General features: G+C 41.0%; 1 protein-coding gene across 6 annotated transcripts in view; it reads right to left on the bottom strand.

Annotated features, from left to right (window-relative positions):
* The window catches only part of RALGAPA2 (Ral GTPase activating protein catalytic subunit alpha 2), a 188,562-nt gene that overhangs the window by 138,488 nt on the left and 32,216 nt on the right, over positions 1 to 17,858 (bottom strand). For 4 of the 6 annotated variants that reach the window (XM_072140620.1, XM_072140621.1, XM_072140623.1 and 1 more), the window contains exons 12-21: positions 17,133 to 17,270; positions 15,407 to 15,555; positions 12,498 to 12,609; positions 11,168 to 11,405; positions 9,402 to 9,566; positions 7,991 to 8,131; positions 6,886 to 7,014; positions 5,615 to 5,706; positions 5,103 to 5,193; positions 3,372 to 3,548 (exon numbers count right to left, since the gene is read on the bottom strand). In XM_072140620.1, coding sequence (XP_071996721.1) covers positions 3,372 to 3,548; positions 5,103 to 5,193; positions 5,615 to 5,706; positions 6,886 to 7,014; positions 7,991 to 8,131; positions 9,402 to 9,566; positions 11,168 to 11,405; positions 12,498 to 12,609; positions 15,407 to 15,555; positions 17,133 to 17,270 — 1,432 coding nt within the window. The remainder of the gene's footprint in view (positions 1 to 3,371; positions 3,549 to 5,102; positions 5,194 to 5,614; positions 5,707 to 6,885; positions 7,015 to 7,990; positions 8,132 to 9,401; positions 9,567 to 11,167; positions 11,406 to 12,497; positions 12,610 to 15,406; positions 15,556 to 17,132; positions 17,271 to 17,858) is intronic. The other 2 variants (XM_072140622.1, XM_072140625.1) reach the window with 1 other exon arrangement.

The raw sequence follows: 17,858 nt of genomic DNA, 5'->3' as shown, positions 1-17,858 counted from the left end.
GGCTTTAAAGTGGCTTTGGCCCTAATGAAACTGTCTGCAGTTCTCCTATGCAATGCAATTAATTACCGCCAAACGGTAAAAAAAAAAAAACATACGATAACTGTCCCACAGAAAGGATTAGAAAACTATAAAACTTTTCATTATACAAAAAAATAAAGATTTACTTGCTAAAACACCCCTTTAAAACAGAAAATATGCTTCCTTCATTTTCACCAGTACAGGGGTTAAACGCCACATAATAATCACATGGGCCATTATAAGTTGAATTTGTATGCAAGTCGGAACTGTATACAGACGGTCCCCTACTTAAGAACACTCGACTTACATACGACCCATAGTTACAAACGGACCTTTGGATATTGGTAATTTATTCTACTTTAACCCCAGGCTACAATAATCAGCTGTAACAGTTATCACAGGTGTCTAATGAAGCTTTATTGCCAATCCTGATTCTTATGACAACCCAACATTTTTAAAAATCCAATTGTCACAGAGACCAAAAAGGTTCTGGCTGGGGTTACAATGATAAAATATACAGTTCCGACTTACATACAAATTCAACTTAAGAACAAACCTACAGACCCTATCTTATATGTAACCCGGGGACTGCCTGTATTCTACAATTATAACTCCAGAGAATTTTTTTATTTTTTAGTCCCTGTGACAATTGGATTTTTTTTATGCGGTCCTGGGAACAAGGATTATTAATAAAGCTTCATTACAGACACCTTACAGCTGATTATTGTAGCCTGGGAGTAAAGTAAACCATCTGGAGAGGTCACAGTCGTCAGAGAGGTCCGTCTGTTACTATGGGTCACCCGTAAGTCGGGTGTCCTTAAGTCGGGGACCACCTGTATATAAAAAGTCATATTCATAGACCTACTAAAGTACAATGTCTCTTTCTGACCACAGAGATCAGCAGAGCTGGACTCTGTGGGAGACGCTTTACACATGGCATATTGTTACGGTGACAATTGTGGAGCGCAGCGCCGTCTTGCACAGAAAAGACTATTTGCCGGCTGAATGTGTAACATTCGTGTCTCTCTGGAAACATCATTTCCTAATAGAATACTCTCAGACTATAAAGGAGTTTGGTGTCTTCTCCAACAATGAGGTGAAACAAAACAAACGCTGAATGTGTAGATGCTCTTACATGTGGGAGCAAGTCCCAGCTTTGCATTTGCCGGTGCCAGAATGAATAAGACAAGTGGTATCCTAAATGCTATAGAGCGGTGCCAAGTACATGACAATGGAAGGATTCCTATTGACAAATAAATGCCACATAGACTGGGCCGCCTGCCGGCGCTTCGCAGCCTCCTCGCACCTGTCCCCTCTACCTTACACTTTCCTTTTAATGAGGGACTGGCGGCGACAGCTGCTTAGGGTAAATGAGACTGCGTATCTAAAGGACTCGCCTGCGATCTATTGCACACAAGGAAGCGGATGAATATCCACTATGCTGATAAATAGGAGCGCCATTCATCCTGCAGGTCACAGCAATACAAGAAGCTGGGAGGTAAAGCGCGCAGTAAGGAAAGATAACAGCGTCTATGTCAACAATGTCATTGAATGGGTTAAGTTACAAGCAGTGCGCAGGGTATGTGTGAACACCTGCCAGCAGCTGCAGGTCCGTGTCGTGACTTTGGACAAAGCTTCGGCACTGTACACCTTCAAAGCCACGGTGGAGGCAGCTGAACCCTTTGTGCCTTTCTCTTTCAGGTCAGTGATGCATACGGTGTAATCCCTCCCAAAGACCCTACAACAACGTCTGCTACATGATGTGATAAACTATAACAGCGTAAAGCCATGTGCACCGCCTACCGAGACTGAATGCAAAAATACCATTACAATAAGGCTACAATTTCAGGTTCAAAAAATTATCAATGTGATATATTAAGTCAAAATTTGGAATATTGGTCCTATATATCAACTGGATGCTAAAACACAAAATTATTGGCATATGATTTGGGCATTTTCTTTCTGCTGTATACAATACCATGTTTGTAACCCTCATTTAACTTTAATTGTTCCCTTAAATGGAATCCATCATCAATTTTTGACCATAATAAACTCGATATAGCTCCATGTATAGGACCTGGAGATACCATTGTGTCTGTAGCACCAGGACTGTGGAAATGTAACTTTTAATCCATGTTTGCAGCTTCTACAACTGCTCTGAGCAGGTGTCTTTCAGCCAGAAGAGCTTTCTTGCAATAAACTGTTAGACAGCCCCTCCCCTCTGCTCTGAGTGACTGCTTTAAAGGAAATATACTACCAGGATGAAGAACTGTATACCAAGCACACTTAAATGCTGGTATATGCCCCCTCTGATAGGATCTTCTCTTTTTTAGCTACTTAAGCCTTTGTTTTTATATAAGAACAATTGTGCAAATGAGGCTGAGGGCTCTAGGCTCCATTGCAATTCATGGAGCCCAGAGTCCCACAGACTCACTTGCGTAAATTTTAGAACCTTTTGTTCTTAAAAAAAAAAAAAAGGGGGGGGGGGTTAGGAAGCTAAAAGAAGAGCAGATCCTGAGAGAAGGGGCACACAACAGTATGTCAGTGTGCTTTGTTTACAATCCTTGATCTTAGTGGTAGTGCTTTAGTTGTGCTTCAAGTGTCCAACAAAAATTCTTATACAGCTCCTACTCATAACAGAGGGAAGAGGCTGTGGAGCAACACAGTGCAGAGAGCAGAAAGCTCTTCAGGCTAAAAGACCGGTTGTGAGCTCTTACAAGAGCTGCAGAGCTGGATTATTACTTCATTTTTCAGTCTTGTCACTACTTGCAACATACATAAAGTATGGATACACAGATCTCCAGGGCTGCTACCTAACACTATCTGCGGCATTGTATGGTCAAAACTACTGATAGATTCCCTTTACCCCATACGTGAAACAGGATGTATTATAACGGGCTCACGGGCTGAGCTCTCTCCACACACAGTGGGTATCGGCTTTATAATACAGCTGACACCCGTCTGTTACCGCTGCGGTCGGTGCTGGCACCATTCCACCGGCGCTACCATCTAGGGTGACCGATTGCCGTCCCAATCCCAAAAATCTATTAAAACCTATATAAAGTTTGGTATTCCTTACTTCCTGTGAATTCCGACCCAAAAAATAAAGAGTGCCATTTCATGTCCACAAGAAAACGCAACAAAATGTGGGGGTTTTTTACAATTACAGTGCACTTGGAATTTTTCTCCAGCTTTCAAGTACATTGCATGGAATATTAAATGGCACCACTAAAAAGTACAATTTGTCCCGCAGATAATAAGCCCGAACACATCTCTGTAAACGTAAAAATACAAAGTATTATGAGTGATGGCCGTACTTGAAAACTTGAATTTTTAGGACATGAAAGAATTACCCGTCAGAGGAGCTCCAGGATCGGCGGAGGTGAGCTGCAGCCATTGTCTTGCGTCATGATCGATAGCCACATCGGTAGGGGTAGTGATCTCAGGATCATCCTCACAGTTCTGCCATGGCATTAGATACTCTGCTTCTCGACTGTACCCGTTTGTCACATCACTGCTGACACTTTCAACTTCATTAAAATATAATAATATTATACTCATTAGAAAAGTCTACATAAATAGTCAAGGAGCTACTCGAGTAAATACATTTAATTTTAAGTAGATATAAAGTTGGGCCATTTCACGAGTCTCTACTAAAAGGAGGCCACAAGACCTCTCATCCATTGGATACATAAAGATTTCTCATTCACTTTCAATATTGATGAATTGATCTCTGAAAAGCTGATTGGTATAGCATTGTTATTTACAGGGAACCAGTCACCACAATTTACCTATATGAACTAATTACATGTTCATATAAGTTATGTAGGGCTATGTCCACACATGCCGCACGTGGCCTTGTTTTTATTTTCTAGCTGTTCCTTCCATGCTAAAAGTTATCTTTAAAATTATGCAAATTAGGTTGCAGTGCTTTGGGAAGGCATTAGCAGAAAACCTCCGGCTTTATAGTAATAACACTCCCCGCTACACTCCACCACCCAGCACATTCTCTCTCCTTTCCCCTTCAATTATATCACTCCTGGGTCCAGAAAGATGTGTAGCTGGGGCCTTGAGGTCCCAGAAGTAATAACACACACTACCCACGGTCAGGAGAGGAGCCGTTTTTTCAATCTCCAAACAACCCCAAAGGGGTTTGCCCACGAAACAAGTTAGGCCCTTTCCACATGTCTCAGTGATGAGACCCCCACAGACCATGAGAAACTCACGTTCACAGGGTAGGGCCTAACTTGTTTTGTGGGCAACCCCTTAAAGCACTGATCTTTACTATAAAGGAAACACAGCCATCTTTTTAACTAAATATTTATACTACTGGTTATTTTTTAAAGGGTCACCAAGTTAAAAAACAAATAAAGCCCTGTTAGGCTCCTTTCACGCAGACATTGTGGGGATGGATATAAGACTGCATAGAAGGCTATGGAGCCCCAGAAGCGGCAGGGTAACACACACACATACATGGTGCTGTACTGTATCTTCCACGGGAAAAGAAAGAGCATGGGGGGGGGGGGGGGGACTAAACTCAGTGGGGGTTATTTATCATACTCCAGTGCCCGAATGCCAGAGTAGAAAAATGTTGCAGCCCTTTCTGCTCAGCCTCTTGATGTGTCGGGTTGCCAGCCGCACAGCAATAATTTCTACTCTAGGACCTACCTGGCGTAGAAATATTCTGCATGTGAACTTTTACTATTAAATGCTCGCATGCGGCACCTGGTGTGCAGACACGGGGCAGCAATGCCCACTCAGCCCCCGGCCGCGCCCTCCCCCTTCCTTCATGTCCTCATGACGGGGAGCTGACAAAAAGGCCAAAATAATTGCTAGTGCTAGAAAATCGTTGTAATTAGTGATTATTTTCAGGGCTTCTACCTAAGTTTTCTGCCATAGAAGCCCTGATAAATATCCACAAAAAGTCTGTTCAGTTCAGTGATGTTCAGTCCGGTAAATCCATCCAACAAGCGCACAGAGCATGGCCAATGTGATAAGGAGGGAAGGAAAAAAAAGTAACCTGATTGAATCTTCTCACATATTTAAATCTTATGAAAGGAACATGATGATTTCTCTTTAGATACCTCTCTCATGATCAGAGTTTCTCCCATTTAAATGCTGAGAATCGGCGTGCCACTCCAATTCTGCTGGACTGCTGCTCCTCCGAATCATTATCTGCAATAAAAAGGAAGAAATAAAATACTTTATCCTTTTTTATTTTTTTTAAGTGTAACTACATTTTTTAAAGCAAATTTATTTTCTTTGTAAAATTTCTACCTATGTGTAGTTGAGGTTGCCAATGATGTCTCATATCACACCACTGCCGATATGATATCGATAAGGGTCATTAAGAAGTTTAGCCTGAAAACCCCTTAAGAAGACCTGGCTGGTGCAAGAATAATAACAAGAAGGTCCTTCTAATGATTAGGAGCCTCCACAAAAGCAAAAAAAAAAAAATTAAAGCAAATATAAACTGCTGCATTATCACTCCACTCATCATATAGAAGCAGGGACAAGTGTCAATTATGATAACATTATTGTAAAAGAATTTTACTGTATTTGTCAATATCCATATGATAAAACACTAAACTCTTACCACAGGTCCGTCAGCATCTTTTACCCCCTCAGTGGTTTCTTGTGCAGGGCCCGAGTCCAGTGAACAGTCATTAGTGTTGTCACTTTTTTGCTCTGTAGGAGTTAATGATAATGCGGTCACAACTTTCATAGAAATGATATTGTTAGTCTGTATCACTTATACTTTCTGTAATTAATAAGGAAACTGTTAGGGGTTCAAGAGAGCCTGTCTCTACACCAGGGTAGGGGATGAAAAAGACTTTTCTAGAATTCCCTCTTTTATGTGAAATCTCACCCCTTTACCTATAAATAAAAAGAAATCTCCCTCAAATAGGACTCTTCTGAATTAATTTGCACATGAGAAAAGTCAAGTATAGTGGTTCAGATGCCCAAATCTTCTGTTCTATACCACCTATAAACTTCTGGTGTCATATCAAAGATAATAATCTAATCTTTCAGATCCAATCTGTATGCTTTGGCGAGCTACAGAACTGGACATTCAGGCAGTTAAATAATAGGCCAGTCCTGGATCTTTATCTGTAGCTTATCTCCAACTTCACTTTAGCACCCTCTATATCTGGTTCTGAAGCAGACAAGAACACAAGTGATTTGAAAGGTTAGATCCATATCTCTAATATGGCACAAAAATGTGGTATAGAGCAGAAGATTCTGAATTGACACTACCAATGAAACCACTAAACTTGTCATATTTGCCTGATTTTTTTTTATAGGCAAATAGGTAAAGATTTCATGTAAAAGAGGGAATTCTAGAAAGAACATTTTATCCCCTACCTGAAGAGCTAGTAGTTTAGTGGGTTAAAACCTGGTGACAGGTTCCCTATAAGAAACACTAATTATCGATAGTTCATGGGCAGTGGTTTTATGTCCAATGTGACCCTATACTATTTCCAGGGAGAGGGCTTCTGCTCCTCACAGTAACTGAACAGAAAACTTCACAACTGAAAGTCTAAAAGAAGAGTTTGTTTGCTCTCATTGTTTAGTTATTTTTTTAATACCATGAACAGTTAAGAAAGAGCTGTATGGTAGGCAGGGAAATATGGACTTGGGGGACTTTAATGTCCCAAAAGCACAGAGAAGTTTGTTTTAAAGTATCAGCTTTTTAAATGTTTTTTTTTTTTTTAAGTAAATTCCACCTAAAAATTTCCGTCAGCCGTTTCTTTTACATAGCGTATCAGAACTACTGCTACTCTATCATAAGGTGAGCCCCAAAATTTGACAGACAGGAAATTTTGGCTGCCATTTGTTATAAATCTTCCACATAATCAGGCTTACCTTGCAATGAGTCAGCACATGACTGTTCTGCTAAATCAGAAGTACTGCTACAGCGGGTAAGCTCCTGAGGATCCGGGCAGACCCCTCCAGATTCATAGCCAGCTTCCTGCTGTTGCATCTCATCCACTTCTAAAAAAAAAAAAAAAAAAATTAATAATAAAAATTTGTGTTTTTGGACTATGGGATAACCCTCACTATCAGAGGCACACCATATTTAGGCAAAAACAAAGCAAAAAATATATTTAAAATTAAATTAAAAATTCCATGTTTGCACACACACACAATCACACAAAGTGAGCACAGGGATGTTACAGAGCGGTGTGTGAGTTAGTGTATGGATATATTAGAGCTGTGCTTGATTGTGTGTGACAAATATGGAATTTTTTAGCCCTGTTACATCCCTACACTCACTTGCCCACACAAATGTTATATGCATACACTCACACACAGCTCTGCCATGTCCATTCACTTAAATGAACACACTCAGCAATATCACATCCAGACACGCACCTATACCTCTACTGTAGCATGGCGGGCACACGGCAGTGCGCAGGAAGAGGAGAAGGTAAACGCTGCTCACTCCCGCCCCTCTCCGTGGGAACATATGGCGCACGGCGCCGTAACACGGAAAAAAATAGGACATGTCCTATCTTTTCCCGGGCTACGGAGCAGTACGGTGCCGCATGTATGCTGCACCGTACCGCTCCTGTACGGTGCCGTAAGCCCATAGAAATGTATGGGGGATGTATATCGGCTGTATATATGTCCCCCATACATGTGTGTGAATGTAGCCTTATAGTGCAAAAAAAAAGTAATTTTTTTTCTGCCTACAAATACTTTGCTCCAGTTTGCTACTCATAAATTACTAGGAGAAAGGGATATGGAAAAGCAATATGGCAGATATCTTAAAATTTTCAGCAACAATGAAAAAAACTGAATTATGGGACATTATACAAGATTTCTATACAAAAAAATATAAAATATTAGTTGCAAGCATCTATATCAGTTTGGAGTAAGAAAGAAGGACGAAGGATACAGAAAGATACATAACCTAGCACGGTACAGCAAAGGACTCTCAAACAGGAAGAAAAGTTAGAAAAAGTACCTGAAAGTTTCTGAGAGCAAGAAGTGTAAGAGATACCAGGTAAGATAGAGCTCACAGTGTGAAGGAGATGGGGAACACTTTTAGCAGCTGGCAAAGCCTCATACAGATGCACACAGTTGCTGATAGACTGACTTCGTTTGGCTTTTAGAGAAGAAGAGTAAAAAGGAGAAGAAAATGTGTCACACAGCATGTCCAAACACTGAAGGCTCCCTACATAAATAATATAGGACTCACAGAGACAACCTTGTTATGCTGTATCATGTGGATGGATATATTACATTTTTTTTTTTTTTACATTTTTACAAAACCTAAATTGTGCAAATTTAAAAACACAATTATTTAAATGAATCTGAATCGTAACAGTCAATTCCCTTGCAGTGGGCTAAGACTGGCCCCTGAGATAAGACAGAAAAGTGCCTGTATTTATATAGAGTTACTGGGGGACATTTATCATTGTACGGTCCATGTTGTCTGTCCACCCGTCTGTGCAATTATTAATTAGTCAAGGTTTTCCTTTTTTTTTGTGTTAAATTGGTGGTTTATTGAATAATTTACAACTTTTGACTTCAATTGATGACAGACTTGGCGCAAAACACCTTTGAACCTCCATGTCGATACCTGCGGCCTCCTGCCCCCATGATGTCACCTGAGGACCTCCTGTACCAACCTATGTGGTCCCTATACATTTAGCTCCCACCCCATATTGTCAATTGAGGAATCCCCTGTACCAACCTATGTGCCCCTTTTAAAGTCAGCACCCGCTCCCGCCCCCACCCCTGCTGTCACTTCATGCACTCACCTTTGCATCCACTTGCAGTCATCTCCTGTTCCTGGGCTTCAAAACCCAAATTTTTTTTTAAAGCACTTATTCCTTTGACAACACTCAATGATAAATGTCCCCATGTGTATATGTCCCCTGTGATCTGTAAAGCCCTGCAGAATATGATGGTGCTGAATAAAGATGTCTTATCATCATTGTTATTTTACTGACCATTGTACGGAGAGCCAATAAAAATGAATTATTGCCAGTCTAGACTACCAGAACATGAGAGGGAAACCTATCAACCTACATGCTGCAATATACATAATACAAATGCAAGGGAAAATGTATCACAAAACTTGCACCTCTGATATATTCTCTCTCATCTATCCTACAGCACAGAGTAAAAAAGTAGTATAAGTAGTTTCATAGTTTTTTTGAGCCCACATCCCTCGTGGGACAGCTCCTTTATTTAATTTCCCTAAGTGATTGTGATTTTCTAATGGCACCAGCAGAGTAGCAGCACAGAGTCTCTTGAAAATGTTTTATACTTCATTACGTAAAAATGAATAAAACTGCATAAAATGTAAAAAATTTTTTTTAAAAAACCCATAATAAATACTATGTAAATAATTAAATTTTTACAATCACCTGTGGCTTTTTGTCGCACAATGTTTCTTGCTTTCTCCACACCGGGAGCCCCAGAGGTAGTAGCACTGCGGAATCTCATTGGTTCGTGAGCATCTGGATGATTTCTCCAACTCAAGGAGAAAGACCTGCCTACTGCAGCCCCCTTCTGAGGATCAGCATAGCAACCTGGGATAGAGCATAAAAATCAAAGCACATCGAGTAATGGAGCAGAGTCCTCTACAATTGGCTGAAATAAACATTTAATACGACTGACCTCATTAAAGGAAATCTACTATCAAAATCAAGCATGATAAACCAGGGTCACTTCCTCATAGTTTTTAGGGACCGTGACTGAGGTAATAATCTTAAATGTGTTATGCTTTGCCTCCTTCCTTCTAAAATCAACTTTAAACATTATGCTAATCAGGCTGAGGGCTTTGGTGGGGGGTTTCCAGAGCCCCTCAGTGATGTCTTTTCACTGGTTGTTACAATGAGCAGAGCAGGTCTCCCCTGCACTGCACTGCACTGATCATAGTAACAGCCTGTGAAAAGACATCACTGAAAAGCTCTGCAAACAACCCTAGAGCCCCTCTGGCTTATAAGCATTATTTTTAAAGTTCGCTTTAGACAGAAGGAGACCATGGATACCAAATATAAATAAGATTACCACAGTCACAATGCCTGGATCTATGAGCAAGTGTCCCTGGTTTATCCTGCTTATCCTAGAACTGTATATTACTAAGTGGCCACTAGATGTCACTATATCATCTGCATGCAAGAATACCCAGGGAATACATGAGGAGGTAACAGGTAATAGGTTCCCTTTAAAGGAAACCTACCACTTGAAGTGGCAGGTATAAGAGGGAACTACCGAGCACCAGCTCAGGGTGAGCTTATTTGTGTTAGTGTTTTAAACAGCAGTATCGCGGTTTAAAACACTTTTTAAACTTTATGGCCAACATGCACGCGACCGTGCACGCGGCTACATAGGAAGTGAAGGAGAGCTGTGTGCACGGTCGCGCGCATGGTGCGCTGAGCGCGTACCTCCGTGCGCCGAAGCAGCTTCGGCTATAAAGTATAAAAAATGTTTTAAACCGCGATACTGCGGTTTAAAACACTAACAAAAATAAGCTCCGGCACCAGCTCACCCTGAGCTGGTGCTCGGTAGTTCCCTCTTATACCTGCCACTTCAAGTGGTAGGTTTCCTTTAAACAGGGGTATAACCTATCAGCAGAAATTGACCTAATAAATTGCTACCAATATATTGTGAAGTAGATTCACACCTTGCATGTTTCTTTCATTGTCCAGTGTTGGGACATCATTCAGAAATTTAACTTTGAAATGAGTTGTATATTGATTGAATAAAATCAAGGAGAAGTGCAACACTGAAGTCAAGTTTTCCTCCCTAAGAATACCCTCTTCACTGTAACCGAGGGTCCTGTGTCAAGGGTCATCAGTAACTGGCTCTCCTGAGGTCTGGTGAAGGAGGTCAGAGGGGGTGTTCTCAGGAAGAGCCTGACTGCAGTGCTAAACTCTCCCTGACTTTATAAAACCAATTTAAACCTCACTTCAAAGTTGATTTTCTGGAGGATTTCACTATACTGAAACATGAAAGAAACACAATAAGGAAGGTTACTCTGTTTACCAACATACTGGTAGTGGTTTATTAGGTCAATTTCTGCTGACAGGTTCCATTTACAGTTTGACAAACTCTCTTACTGCAGATGGCAATACTTTAGTCCTAACTATTACCCTCCATCCATATGACAGGTTTTCATCTTGCTTACCTTTTCCCCTCTGTTTCTTCTCCTTCTGCTCACTAAGTTTGTCCAAGGGTAAGCTGTTCATGTCCAGTCCATACACCATCCGAGCCAGCACAGCAGTCAGGGAGTCCATGATCTTGGACCATTCATTGATAAGTTCTTCCCAGTCCGTGAGTGAGGACAGAACACTCAGCAGCTCGTCCCAAAGTTCCCGAGATATAAAAACACTCAGATTGGCTCTGATCCACGCTACAATGAGTGTCTGTGACCACAAGAAAGTGTTGTTAACTGAACAATACACACAGGACAGAGACAAGATCCAGCTAATACATATGCAGAATGGCTATAATATATAGTTAGTAGGAAAAGATGAAACATTTCTTTATCCATTTAAATATCTGCTCTTTATATGGTGACAGGTCAATGATAAGGATCTGTAAGCAGCGAGCTGAAAAAATAGGGTAGGTAGGGTCTACATGGTTAGACTTTCCTGGCTCTCCTGAATGCAGTGCATATGACTGAGGTGTAGATGGGGGTCTCTTGAGCTCCTGCCAGCAGACAGGCTACTAAATACAATCTGCCAAGCTCCTCTTGCTTTATAACATATTGACAGCAAATAGGATACTATGTACAATCTACTCAGTTTCCCTTTCTTTCTAACATACTGCCTGCAGATAGGACACTATGTACAATATACTTGGCTCCTCTTGCTCTATAACAGGCTACCTGCAGATAAAACACAATATACCGTCTATTCAGCTCCTTCTATTCTATAACATTCTTGCTGTAAATGGGACACTATTAACCATTTGTTCATCTCCTTCTACTCTCTAAAATGCTGCCTGCAAATAGGAAACTGGGTACAATCCACTCAGTTCTTCCTGCTCCATTACATGCTACCTGCATATAGGACACTGCGTGCAATCCGCTCAGCTCCTCCTGTTCTACAACATGCGGTAGATCAGACGGAATTCTATGTGACAACTTCCCTTTAAATGCAATTATAAATCATTAAGAATAGTGAAAAATTGAGTTGCACACTAAATCCTTATTAAGAGCTACTTTACAGTCAAGAACCGATCCCCATGTCCAACAATTTTGAAATGAATAAAAACCAATCTACAAACCAATCTACACTGTCACTGTATCAGTGATTGACTGCAGGCCCTGTAAACATGCTCATACAATGAAGGCTGTCTATAACGCCGTGGAACGCCCACGGACTCCTAAGTAGTCATAAACAGAACAAGATAATATTTTGTTTAATAAATGACAAGTTATACTAATTCTTCTTCCCCATGCGCACACTTTCTAAATGACCCCTTCACAATACAATCACAATTGTAGAACTTACACGGAATAACACTCCGGCAAGATCCTGAGAGAACACATCCTTTCTCAAGGGGTCCTTTGGTTTCTGAACAACTGCTTCCGTTATACGGAGTAATATTTGTAGCATCTGCTCCCTGTGTGAAAAAAAACGGAAATGGAAAAAAACATTTCTATTGAAAACAGAAAGAAATCCCTTAAAGGCTGCATTTAAATGAACATGATGAGGAAATATATCTATACGTCCCCATAGATGCCTAAGGCAACCCAGCGCAGGTGCGATAACGTTGCTTCCCTGGTCCCGATTACGTTCATGTGAATGAGCCCTAAGGCTTCATGCACACGACCGACATGAGAAAGAAGGGCATGATCTATATTTTTTTTACGTCTGGCTCACGTTACTGTATGTTGCACAATGCGGCCATTAAAATGGATGGCTGTATAGCCAATTGTAATGAATGGGGTCGTATGCAACACATATATACGGTAGGTACATTCACATGAACGTATGAGGGACGTATATCCTTCCACTAATACGTCCCTCACAGGCGTCCATGGCACCCGGGCTCACAGTACCTACTGTGCCGTGGCCGCAAAAAACATAGAGCCTGCTCCATCCATCAGCCGTAAGAACAGCCGTGCGGCTCTATTCTACATGGAGAGAGGAGGAGTGAGCACTAACACTCACAGATCAGAACATAAAACTGTAAGACAAGTACGAGTACTGTAACACATAGACAAGCATGCATTCACACCATGTTTCAATAGGCTTGTGTGAATGAGGCCCAACACTAGAGTATAATACTATATCAAAGGCTTCCCACTACATGGATGAGCAGCTCTCCCTCTTTGCTAGTTACGTCCCCAGCTGACTGAAAGCAGTACACATGTTATAAGAGTACATCTATCCAGCCAGAAAAAGTTTAATTATAATTTCAGAAGATTAAAAAAAAATAGTCCTACGAAAATTGGCCGCATTTTAGAATATTTGAACAATAAAGTCCAGATAGAAAAATGCTGGATTTTCTCTGTGCAGAATTGGCTCAGGAATACCATTATGTATCTGCAAAAAGCCACATCTTGGAAGCATATAAAAGCCTGATAACTTGGCACGGCTAGGTGGTAAATAGCTTTTATTGCTCTGCAGATTTTAGAAATGTCCTTTTCATGACAAGAAGTGTTGAAAGCCGGAGATAATGGGAGAAGGCGACCCACAAGGGCTGGATGGAAATGACGAGCAAAAACGACAGAAGGATGTATGACCTGCCAACATCTGAACGGGTCAAGCAAAGCTGCCATCTTCCCCGCTTTAATTAACCCGTGGATAATAGAGATTTGTACACCGCCAATGATTAACCATTTGGCCTGCCAACTGTGCATAGGGCAGAGACTACACAAACCCCATCACCAAGGGCAAATCACGTAACATTAATGGGGTCACCAAAAATGCCATATACTGCAATACAGTAGCATTGCATTATATGTTAGGAACGATCAGACCATCTAGGGTTAATGTAACCAAGAGGGTCTAAAAGACAGTAAAAAAGTTACAAAAGTTTCAAAAATATTTTAAAAAAAGTAGAGACCTAAAAGTTCAAATCACCCCCTTTCCCTAAAACTGATATAAAACAAAAAACTTTAAAAAAAAAAAAAAAAACACAGGGAATAGGTACCTATTGCCAATAGGTATTGCCACGTACCTAAATTCACGATCTATCAAAATATTAAAACGGTTATTGCTGGCATTGAACCACATAATGGAAAATAGCGCCCAAATGCCCGAAACACGACTTTTACACCATTTTTAAAAAATGGAATAAAAAGTGGCCAAAATGTTGCACAGACCTCAACATAGTAGCAAATGACAACGTCGGCTCATTTCACAAAAAATGACACCTAACATGGCTCCGTACACCAAAGTATGAAAAAGTTATTTGCGTCAGAGGATGGGGAAAATTTTTTTTTTCTTTTTCGTACACATTGCTTTAACTTCTGAAAATGTGTTAAAACACAATAAAACCTGTATAAATTCGGTATCTCCGTGATCGTACCTAACCATAGAATAAAGCAGAGGTGTTATTTGTAGTGCATGGTGAAAGTGGTAAAAACTGAGCCCACAACGTGACGAGAACAAGTTTTTTTTCCAATTTTTCCACATTTGGAAATTTCTTTCCAGCAGTACATGGCATGGAATAATAAATAATGTGACTGAGAAGTAAAATTTGTTTTGCACAAAATAAGCCCTCACACAGCTCTGTACATGGAAAAAAGAAAAAGTTATGTCATTCTATAAAAAACTTCAATGTTTACAGAGGACAGAAATCTGACCATGGTCACACAGGTGCACTGCTCGATATATCCCACAGCTCTGATTACTCTCTGATACTAATGAGCCGTGCACCTGTGTGACCATGGTCAGATTTCTGTCCACTGGAAATAATCATAGACGCTTTCTATAGAATGACAGAGAACTAGAAAATTGTAAGGAATTGATACAGAATGTATATTGGAAAATTGTATAACTTTTTCTGATACAAACAATAACATTCACTTGCAGAAATGGGAAGACCCCTTTAAGCTAGTTAAAGAGGTTGTCCAGGATCAAATATTTTTACAAACATTTTGGACCCACAAATATAACAAACAACCTATACTCCCCTCTCTCCCTTGCTCAGGAATAGCACGGCTCCTCCTGTCAACGCTGTCATCGGTATATAGAGACTCATCAGTGAGGGGGCTAGTAAAGGTTGTTTGTTAGTTTTGCACCCCTGGGCACTATATTTAAAAAAAAGTCTTATTCCAGACCCCCCCCCCCCCGCCCCTTTAATGGAGCTCACATGACTGACAGCCGGTGTGGTTACATGATTTAATGATAGATGAAATAGAATCCATCCTTATTGCTTCTAACTAATAATCTTATTACAGATAAATTACCATGTTCTTTTATCCATCACAAGATCCATGATCATTCGCCTATAGATGCTAAGAACGGATTTGCAGGCTTCCACTTGCTCCTCCAGCAGCATAGGAACTTCCGGACATGGCTCCAACAGGAACACATTGGCCGAGTTGGTCAAGAAAACCTTAGGATGAAATAAAATGTCTTGTTAGATTTGAGAAGTGACAATTACAGCAGCAGGAACAATAACCTAAGTATTTCGCTATAACTTAACGTCCACCTCTCACTCCCTCCAATATACAAGCAATTGTGGTTAGTAAACCGGAATTTCTCCACAGATCTCACCAATGTGTTTCCTTATAAGTTGGTTGTTTGGTAAAACAGATTACATAACAGGATACTGGTGACAAAGAAGAGCAACGCTAGTTTAGAAGAAAATCTCAGCTAAAACGTGAAAGAATATTACTACTACCAACCATAACAATAGAAATAGAAGAGCGAGGTACCGAAGAAGGGAGTTCCTGTGCATACCCAAACTTGTCCTTACACTCATATCGGAATATAACAGTCCAATCCCAACAGATCAGACAGAACCCCATCTATTGCTTCCTTGTCCTCTACTGATAAAACCTTCTGGAATAAAACTTCTATTCATTGGAACTATTTATTTAAGAAAAAAAATCTCAGTCTGTTTTCATACATACTGAAAAAAGTTTGGTAAAAAAAATAACATTATTTAAAAAATAGAAAAATTAATACACACACGATAGATAAGGAGAAGGGCTTTGCCACTGTTTTATGACGGACTCTGCACATTCCTATAGATGTAAACTGGTTGCACAGGTATTTAAGTGTCTGCACCACTATTGTGTCACATGTCACCGTTTTGTGACGCAGCCGCCATGCAAAACAAATTAGGGGGTGTTCCAGCGCTCAGTCGGAACGTGCGCCGGATTTAACACGCAAAGTCTGTCACACACCCTATGTTAAAGGTGTACCTTTAACCCCCACTGATGAGCAAGTTAGGCCCTATCCTGTGGTGATAGGGCCTAACTTGTGTTCGTGGGAAAACCCCTTCAATGAATCTGTCACACCCAGCATTATACATACACAGGCAAAGCACTTTAAAGGAAACCTACCACTTGTAGTGGCAGGTTTCCGATGGCAATACCAGGCACCAGCTCAGGGTGAGCTGGTGCCGGAGCTTATTTTAGTTAGTGTTTTAAACCGCGGTATCGCGGTTTAAAACACTTTTTAAACTTTATAGCCGGCGCAGGCAGGTACGCGCTCGGCGCTTACCGTGCGCGCGGCTACATAGGAAGTGAATGAGAGCCGCGTGCACGGTAAGCGCCGAGCGCGTACCTGCCTGCGCCGGCTATAACGTTTAAAAAGTGTTTTAAACCGCGATACCGCGGTTTAAAACACTAACTAAAATAAGCTCCGGCACCAGCTCACCCTGAGCTGGTGCCCGGTATTTCCATCAGAAACCTGCCACTACAAGTGGTAGGTTTCCTTTAAGTGCAGTTTCCCACATTCATAGTAAATATGCCGCATTGGCTTGTAAAATAAAAAAAAAAATGGCATCAAACTTTAGTTGCACTTAAATTGTGATCAAACCCTTGAAATTTATTTTGAAAGTGAAGAGCCCCTTTACTTTCTGGAGAAAACTTTGTACTAATATAAAGCAATTCATAATATATGCCAGCCCTTGCTGTATCACCATTATCTACCTGATCATCAGTCCTGACAACGAGTAGTTACCTGTAACGCAGCCTGATCGCCCGCTTTCACATCCATGTTCTCATCCTCGCACACACAGCCGCGGCTGACAGCGCTGGTGAAAGAGTATGTCCTCCCCCAGCTAGACGAGCGCTTGTGTCCCATCTGCTCTCCTGGGACCTTTAACAAAACAGGAAAAATTAATAACCCTTTTTGAGATGGAGAAATTGAATAGATGCTGGTTGCAATGTTAAGGTATAACTTAGGCACTACACCTGCAACACAGCACACTGATTGAAAAAACATGGCTTCAGATTTACCAATTCTCCCTAGTCTTACAAGAGCTCCCTAAAACTTTATCAGGACATCCGCACGTCCCTTCGACCACGGACATAGCAGTGCTGTTCTAGGAGGGCTGTGCATCCATAATGAGCACAAGCCCCCTGATCTGACAGAGACCCCACAGAACACGGGACACACAGGAAGTCTCAGAATCAGTGGTTGACAGGTCACATGACCCACGGATCCACCAGGCAGAACGAGAAAGTTTATAAAGGGTAAGCACAACATGGGGCCTATAAGGTTGTTGTACTTTCCCTATTAAACTTTTACATGTAGCCAACCCCATTACCCTTTCAATATGAACGGAGGGGGAGCTGCATTACCACACATGAACTCTTAAGCAAATTTAGGAAGAAGGCAGCAATATTTTTCTAACCCTTGGAAACCCCTATAAGGTGAACGTTTCTCCTTTAGTCGTAGTCATCT

The sequence above is a fragment of the Engystomops pustulosus genome, chromosome 3 (genome assembly GCF_040894005.1).
Source record: "Engystomops pustulosus chromosome 3, aEngPut4.maternal, whole genome shotgun sequence".
Taxonomy (NCBI): domain Eukaryota; kingdom Metazoa; phylum Chordata; class Amphibia; order Anura; family Leptodactylidae; genus Engystomops; species Engystomops pustulosus.
The sequence above is the reverse complement of the archived record's forward strand: the minus strand, read 5'-3'. Positions and strand labels throughout refer to the sequence as shown.